Source organism: Oryza glaberrima, chromosome 1 (genome assembly GCF_000147395.1).
Source record: "Oryza glaberrima chromosome 1, OglaRS2, whole genome shotgun sequence".
NCBI classification, from domain to species: Eukaryota; Viridiplantae; Streptophyta; class Magnoliopsida; order Poales; family Poaceae; genus Oryza; species Oryza glaberrima.
In genome coordinates, this window is record NC_068326.1 from 9,014,890 (window position 1) to 9,022,894 (window position 8,005).

At 40.0% G+C, this 8,005-nt stretch overlaps 1 protein-coding gene and 1 pseudogene across 1 annotated transcript; one reads left to right on the forward strand and one right to left on the reverse strand.

Moving 5' to 3' along the window:
* Positions 1–279: 279 nt before the first annotated feature.
* LOC127760836 (putative protease Do-like 14) lies at positions 280–6,852 on the forward strand (annotated as a pseudogene).
* A 242-nt stretch (positions 6,853–7,094) lies between these two features.
* Positions 7,095–7,776, reverse strand: LOC127771570 (uncharacterized). Its single transcript, XM_052297496.1, has 3 exons — positions 7,460–7,776; positions 7,287–7,388; positions 7,095–7,233 (listed from the first exon to the last, which is right to left on the reverse strand). Exons 1-3 carry the CDS (start codon positions 7,774–7,776, stop codon positions 7,095–7,097), a joined length of 558 nt encoding a protein of 185 aa, XP_052153456.1.
* Between the last annotated feature and the right edge of the window lie 229 nt (positions 7,777–8,005).

Sequence of the window (8,005 nt, forward strand, 5' to 3'; positions counted from 1 at the left end):
TTGCTAAGTTTTGGTAGAATTTTTTATGTATTTACCAGAGTTTGTTTAAAAACTAAATAGATGCACATATTTGACAATTTTATTAAAATTTAATAAAATTTATTTTGGCTATAATATAAACAGGCCCTTAGAGTTTGTCAAGGCTGATATTTCTTTTATTCCAAGATCTTGTAATGTGTGTGGTCATAATTTAGCTCAATCTGCTGTTTGGTTGATTGGTTGGACCCCTCCCAGAGTTTGTAAGCGACTGGGTGGCTCGTGATATCGCTGAGCACACGGTTTAAAGGTCAAAAAAAAGAAAAAGAAAAAAAAAAGAAACGCCTACGACTAGCCCAAACGCACCGACCTGTCCTCCGACCAGAATTCCGATCGCCACCCCGCGGTTCTGCTCTCGCCGGCCGAACAACGCGTGCTCACGCTCGCCGCCGCCGGTCGCCGCCTCCAAATCGTCGCCAGAGAATCCGCGTCCTCCCCAGATGACGCTGCGCACGGGAGAAGCAACGCCCGCCTCCCCAGGCGCATGCCGAGGAGGAGCCGGGGCGGGGGAAGCGCCGGCGCGTCGTCGCCCGTGAGACGAGGCTGCAGCAGGAGGAGGAGGGCGCCTCATCCGAGCCGGAGACCAGACCGCGCCCTCCCCCCGCCACCCCCGCCACTGCAGAGGAGCCCGCCGCCACCGCCGCTGGGGCGGAGGCCAGGGCTCAGCTGGCCATAAACATTCGCCGTATGCTTGCTGTCGAGGCAGAGAGAAGGGGCCGAATCGCTGAACGAAGTATGTATGACATCTCTGCCTATCCTGCTCTACTTTTAAATGTTATTAGGATTTGTCGTCGAACTCCAGATATATAGTCATCACTAAAAACTGTGATAAAATGCCCAAGAAATTTGGATTTTGATGAACAAAGCCTATAGGGAAATCATTGCTTGCACAAATACCGGGGCATATGAATGTGCCTTGTCAAATTAATTTACTCTTCATATAATGGAGTATCGGCTAGACAGATTAACCAGCTTGCTCCTCTTATTGTTCTATATGTTCTCTAATTCAGGATTTTCAGCTTATCGATGAATATATTGCTAGGATTTTCTTGCTTATATGGTAGACATGGAAGATCATTTCTGTATGTATTACTTGCAGTGCCTTTGAAGCTTTTCATGATTTCAAGTACCATGGAAGCATATGCATATTTTTATGTATAGAGGGAGGCACAATTGAACTCATGTTTCTACTGGAATGCAATTTGTGCATGAAAATTATATGCAAGTAAAGCTATTGATATTCTAATTCTGTCTGAGTAACTAACGGTAATAATGTTTTATTCTAGTTGGAGTTCAGGCTGAGGGTCCAATTCTCACTCTGGAGGATACATTTTGTGATATTGATGATGGTAGTGCTAAAAGCCAAGTTGCTCGAAAGGTTGCTTTGGGTGTTTCACAGTCAATTGTCAGTTTATCTTCCTTTGCAGGTATTTTTGTTTCTAGAAACAAACCTCTTTATAACATACTTCTTAGACCTCCACTAACTTTGTTATGTAATTCAGGTCGAAAAAGGATACGGGTTTGCTCAGGATTTGTGATACGGTGGAACGATAGTACCAGCATTGGTACAATATTAACCTCAGCAGCACTTGTTAGACCTCCATGTGGAGATGATGTCAGGGTAAGTAATAAGTTTCTTTTTTTCTATTTTTTTTGTGGGGAGGGGGTGTAAATTTCACAAAATACCAGGTTTGGGGGCACTGGTAACATATAACCACCACATATTTTGAGGCAGTCTTTCACAAAATCACAGAACCCAGCTCAATCGTTGCAACCTCCTGCCATGAACCATGCATATCCTTACCGTGGAATCAAGCAGTAGCAAAAGCAATTGAACCATCTCAAACTGGACTACCATTTTCCTTTGGAATAACAGATGTTAAAACCAATTGAATTATGCAGTCCTCCGGCCTGGCAGAGGCATTGTTCTTAACATCCCCGAGTCCACACTCCCAAGAGTCTTGAAAAGCATTAATCATCATCGGACAGGAAAGATCATCAACAAAGCAAACAAGCAGAGCTTGAGCTTGTGCTGGTGGTTTAGGGGAAGAAGTTGTCAACCAACAGGCAGTACAACACTGCGGCGGCAAGGCTGAGCCACAGCAATCGTCGTTGATAGCAAATGGCACTGCGGTGGGAGGTGTGGAGTGGTGGCCAGCCAGGTGGCTCCTTTCCAGAGATTGCCAGGCTGGCTATTGAGGTGGCACCTGCAGGTGGGCCTAATATGTTGCAACAGCTGACTTGGATGGACCCTGGGTTTTGTGAAACAACCGCCACAAAACATGTGGTTTAGTGATAAAAATCACAAAATTGCGCTATTTTCTTGTTACCAATGGGCCCCAGACATGGCGTTTATGAAATTTACTCTTCCTTTTTTGTTGAAATATGTTACCACCCACAATTTATTTTTGTCCTGATTTTTTATTACTTACTTAGGTGGAGGTCTTTCTACCTAGTGGGGATATATCTATTTGCCAGATTTCCATGGTAGATTTCCATCATAACATAGCCTTAGTTGAAGTCACATCCAATTTCAAGCTTCAAGAGGCTGTTATCCTTAAATATATTATCGACAAGGGAGATGTTTTAGCCCTTGGCCGTTCTTATGAAGGTGGTCTTCTGATGTGCTCAAGGGGAGAAATAAGCAACAGAGCCAGCATATTTGAGTGTTCAGAACTGTTAGTATCAAGTTGCGAGATAACAATGGTAAATAATATCTGAACACAATTTGCTCTTTGTTGCCGATATGATACATGCCTTTTTTTCCTTGCTTAATTCATTAGTTGGTTATGCAAACTACTGATTCAAATTAACTGAGACTCTTTTAATTCCTTCTCTGTTCAGATTTTACTACTAAAGCACACACAATCTTCACACAACTCATGTATGCAAACTTGAATGAACATCAGAATATGCATAGGGCATCCAAAAACTACCTGAACTAATTTAATCACATATAGAAGAGCCAAACAGAAATTGTCAGCTGTTTCTGTGGTTTTATTCTGTGAAATAGTTTTTGTTCTCAATTTATAGATTCTGTCAATACTGAGATGATGTTATATGCTTCTCTCTGTCTTTCAGTACTGAACAATTCAGGTTTCATTTTTGCTGATGTGTCCATCATAGAGCAGGTTGGTCTATGTGAATGTTTAATTATCGTCTTCTTTTAAGTAGTTGAAACACTTGGAACTTGAAGCATCGTCCATCACATCAATCTGTGTGAATAGTTGCTAAGCATGATTGACCTGTGTCTCTTAAGATCATTTTACCAGCAGTTACTAGTGTGATGTTTGTTTTGAGGAATCAAATCATTTCTGTGCTGGTGGATGAGATTGCTTGATCATAGGATGATCCCATGATTTTGGTGGGACAACCCACCAATTCATTGTTTTTCACATCTGGTTTTGAGGCATGTTTGGTGATTGACCCATGGCATTTCCAAGACCAAACAACTCGTTAAGTAGAGAGTAGGATTGAGTGGATCCTTTGACATCTTTTTTTTAAAAAACCAAACATCCTATAGCTAGATTGTTCCATAGATGAATATCATTTTGTCAAAGGTTTCTGTATGCAATGTTTTTCTTTTTTCAAAGGTAGCTAGAATTCACTATTCTCTAGTTAACTTGCTAGAGAATCTCACTCTTGCCAGATGCACCAGTGTTTTTCCATGTGAGCATCATCCAACAGTGTGATCTAGTTTCTGTACTGTTCTTTTCCTCTTGTTCAAATTGAATACCTATTCTCCATTCAGACAGGATAATTTTGTTGTTTCTTTGTCAAAGCTTGTTTTGTTTTTCTTTGGACACTAAGAATTAATACTGAATTGATCTACTGAAGCAAACTCAGCTACTGAGATTAGTTGATAATTAGGGCCAGGGTAACACAACTTTATTAACTGAGCAAATTGTGTGAACACTTAATATTTCGTGGAGGTGCAATCCATATTTTTGTTTAAAATGTTTCTTTTGTTGACCTCCTCTACTCTGCGTGTTTTTGCATGTTCTTTGATGCATTTTACATGGACTTTTCCCTTTTTTACCTCTTGCTATTCGTGTACATATCTTGACAATTTATTGTGATTCCTTTTTTCTAGGCTGGCACCGGGGGACCCCTTGTAAATTATAATGGCCATGTTGTAGGTATTAACTTCTTTGAAGAGAACCAAACGCCATTTCTTTCGATGGCAATTGTTTTCAAATGCTTGGAACATCACCAGATATTTGGGTAGGTCCAGTCCTTATGGTGATTGGTGATGAATATTTTATCCTGATATTATTTTTACTTTATTACCTGTGAAGGTCAAAAACTTGATTGTTAATTTCTATACATTATTATACAATTGCCTAGTTTATGTTTACTGCTGCATTATAGTAATATTCTTCTTTACTTTTTACAGAAGAATAATTCGACCTTGGATTGGATTCTGGTTCACCTCTATTCAAATGGTTCCGCTTAGTCATCTAGAGCACATATACAGAAAATTCTCGGATGTTGATAATGGCCTATATATTTCAAATGTGTGAACCTCCTCTATCCTATGTTTATTTTTGCGATACTTTGCCCTAGATTTGTGGACTTCCAGAATAGGTATTTAAAATTTATATATTGTCATTCCTTGTAAATTATGTTTAGAGGCTCATTAACATTTGGATGAGAACTCTATAACATTTGTTTATACTTTGGGTACCAAAAACTTAGATTTTTAACAAGCTTCTTAACATGTTGTGTCTGCTATTTTTTTCAATGTAGTAACTGTATACAACTTTACATATCCATTCTAGCTTATATTCAAGTGCATTTTTTAATACATGCTGCTAATTCGTCAACTTTTTCTCCTAATTATTACTTTTAACATTATCTAAATTTTATGGTCTTCAGAATGTTTATAGCAGTGTTATTCTTTTAGCTATAGTTGCCATCTTAATGTTTCTCTGCTCAATGTATATATAAGATGAACTGAATAAAAAAATGACAATTAGGTGGCTGAGGGATCACCCGCTGATATTGCTGGAATATGTCAGGGTGATATTCTCATGAAATGTGGTGGGAAATTCCTCTCTACTGCCCCTGAGGTGACATTTTGTTTTAATAATTTCCAGAGTCAGCTACTGCTTTTTTTGTTTATATATGTTGTGAACTTTTGATTAGAATCATGCTTTTGTTTATAACCATATTTGTAATGGCACCAGTTCGGTGCAATATTGATGGATAAATGCAAGGAAACTATGGAAGAGTATGACCAAGAAACCAATGGTGATTTTTCAGCGAAAAGGATAACAGTTGAGGTAGCTCATGATGTCATATTGTTCTACATGTTAGAATTATCTGTCATATGTTGTGCTTGTTAATAATCAGTAAACTTGTTTTCACAATTATGGAAATTTCTACTAGATTGTTATAAAGCGAGAAAATGATGGAAGCACTATAGAGAAAACTATATCTGCTGGTTTGATAGAAGAGTTTAACTATAACAGGTGACTTCCTTTTTCTTTACTCCTGTAGACGTAGGAGTATTTTGTTTGTTGTTGATAAAATTTTGTTCTCCTTTACATTCAACCCTTTTCTTTGGCTATACAGGTGGCCTACACCGATCCCTAGCTATAAGGTCAGACGAGATACTATTGGAAGGTGTTAAGAGCCTTAGAGGTGCAGTTCATCTACGTGCATGCATGTTATAATTAGGTCTGACCCACACAATTTGTCCGGCCCGGTGACCTGTGTTACATCCCTCTGCATTTTGCACATCCCGTTCCAAAAAAAAAAAAAAAAAAAAAAAAAAAAACACGACATCATACAACAGCGGGTCGCCCAAATTATTGATGACCGACGTCATCGCTGAAACAAGGAAGTTCCATGGCGCCACCGCTAATTATTGACCTCTCCATTACTTGAACTGCTGTTGATCTTTGTAGGTGACTTGAACCGCTGCTGGTGTTGTTTATCTGATCTTGCTCAGTTCTGTTTCAGGATGTGGCCAGGTTGTGGTCTTGTGTGATGTCTGTGTGGCTCGTGATCTGTATTGCAAAAGTTTGTGGCTGCTAAATCCTGGGTGATGCAGCCAAGTTTTGGCGGCATGATACTTGTGTTGTGCTTGTGCGTCTGTGATCGATCATTTCCCAAATTTCATAGATTACTTTCAAATACATGTCTGTGCTCTGCTCTCTTCGCAGAGAAAAAGGGATGATTCCCAAGTTTGTAGAGTACTAAGGCTGTGTTTAGATATAAAGTTTGGATCCAAACTTCAGTCCTTTTCCATCACATTAACCTGTCATACACACACAACTTTTCAGTCACATCATCTCCAATTTCAACCAAAATCCAAACTTTGCGCTGAACTAAATACAGCCTAAATGTTGCCTATTCAAATCAGGGACGGAATGGGACATAGTGTGTCAGCCCGCGGATGAGCTCCTCGGTCTGAGAAAATTGCAATTATAGGACTCCAAACAATAAGCTTCTTAGTTATAGGACCCCAATTGACGACTTCACTAAAACAACCCTTGAAATGTTGGCACTTTGTTTTACATGACATTTGGTCCTTTTAATCACTTTTCCCTACTAAAATACATGTATTTTACCTTGATGTGACCGTATTTCCCTCAGCTTCAATTGGCGTGCTCCCACGCTGCTAGCCGGTCGTCTGGCTGGCTAGCCGCAGCCTGGGACTGGGATGGCTGGCCGGCCGCCGCCTGTCCATGGCTAGAGCAATGGCTCGCCTAGGATGGCTGGTAAGCTGCTAGCCGCTCTTGAACTTGCTGCAGCTGCCAGCTGCATATGCCCCAAAATTGTACTGTACATGGTCAATCATGCACAAAAATTGCAACACTAACCCAATGAATAAATGAAAGATGATCAAAGATGATCCATACGCAATTACAACGAGATCTCAATTACAAGTAATAGATAAAACCATGAATTTTGCACAAACAAGCTTGTCTCATAAAACCGAGATTCTAGCATAAACAAGTTCATCTCAGAAGACCATAATTTAGTTCCAAACGAAATCTAAGTCATATGAAATAAAGTATGAGTTTACATCTCATCACAACTAAAATTATTCAACCAATGTGTAGCTTTCTCTTTGGAGTCATCTTTTTTGGTGCCGCCGCGGTAGGTATCCTCACGGGACTAGTGGTGTCGGTTTGTGACGATGTACCTTCTCCTAGTAACATCGCAAGCTTGCTACACATAAATAGGATATGACAATTAGATGTTTGGAAAAAATTAATATACAGTAAATATGTTAATATTTCTGACTATCCCGTAGGATTTCTTCTCTAGTCGGCTTCCGTGGAGTGTTAGGTTCTGCTGCCACAGCTTTTGTAACATTCTTCCTAGATTGCCTACGCTTCCTACAAGTAATCAAATAAATTAATATTGGCATTTTCATTTAAGTTTTTTGATAAATAAAATCAGTCCTTACCTCTTTTTTGCTGTCCCATTGAGTGGGCACTTGGCACTAGCTTGCCTGTGGCCTTTTTCTCCGCATTTTTGGCAAGTCATAGGTCCTCTGATCATCTTCTTTCCCTTTCCATTTGTTGGAGCAGTATCATTGTCACCTCCCTTCTCACCTTCACTCTCATTGGTAAATGGACCATCTTTGGAACCATTTTTCTTGTGGCCACCTTCCATCCATCCCTTCCTTCTTAGTTTCCTTTGTCTTCCAACAGGTAATTTAGCAAGAGGCGCACCAACTAAAAATGGTAGGTCAACTTGTGGCCATTGAGTTTTGTCTGTCATCGGCTCAATCTCTCTTCCATAAGCAGCCCTGAATCTATTCACCGAGTAGTAGTTATGCACAAACTGTTCAAGGTTAACTCCCCTTTGGCGGGTTACATAGGCCAATACATGTTGACATGGCTTACCAGTGTGCTGCCATTCAAGACATGTACAGGTCCTTTGGTGTAACTTGACAATATGCCTCTCAACGTTGCTGCTCTTGTCCCACACCTCTGCACTCCAATTAGAA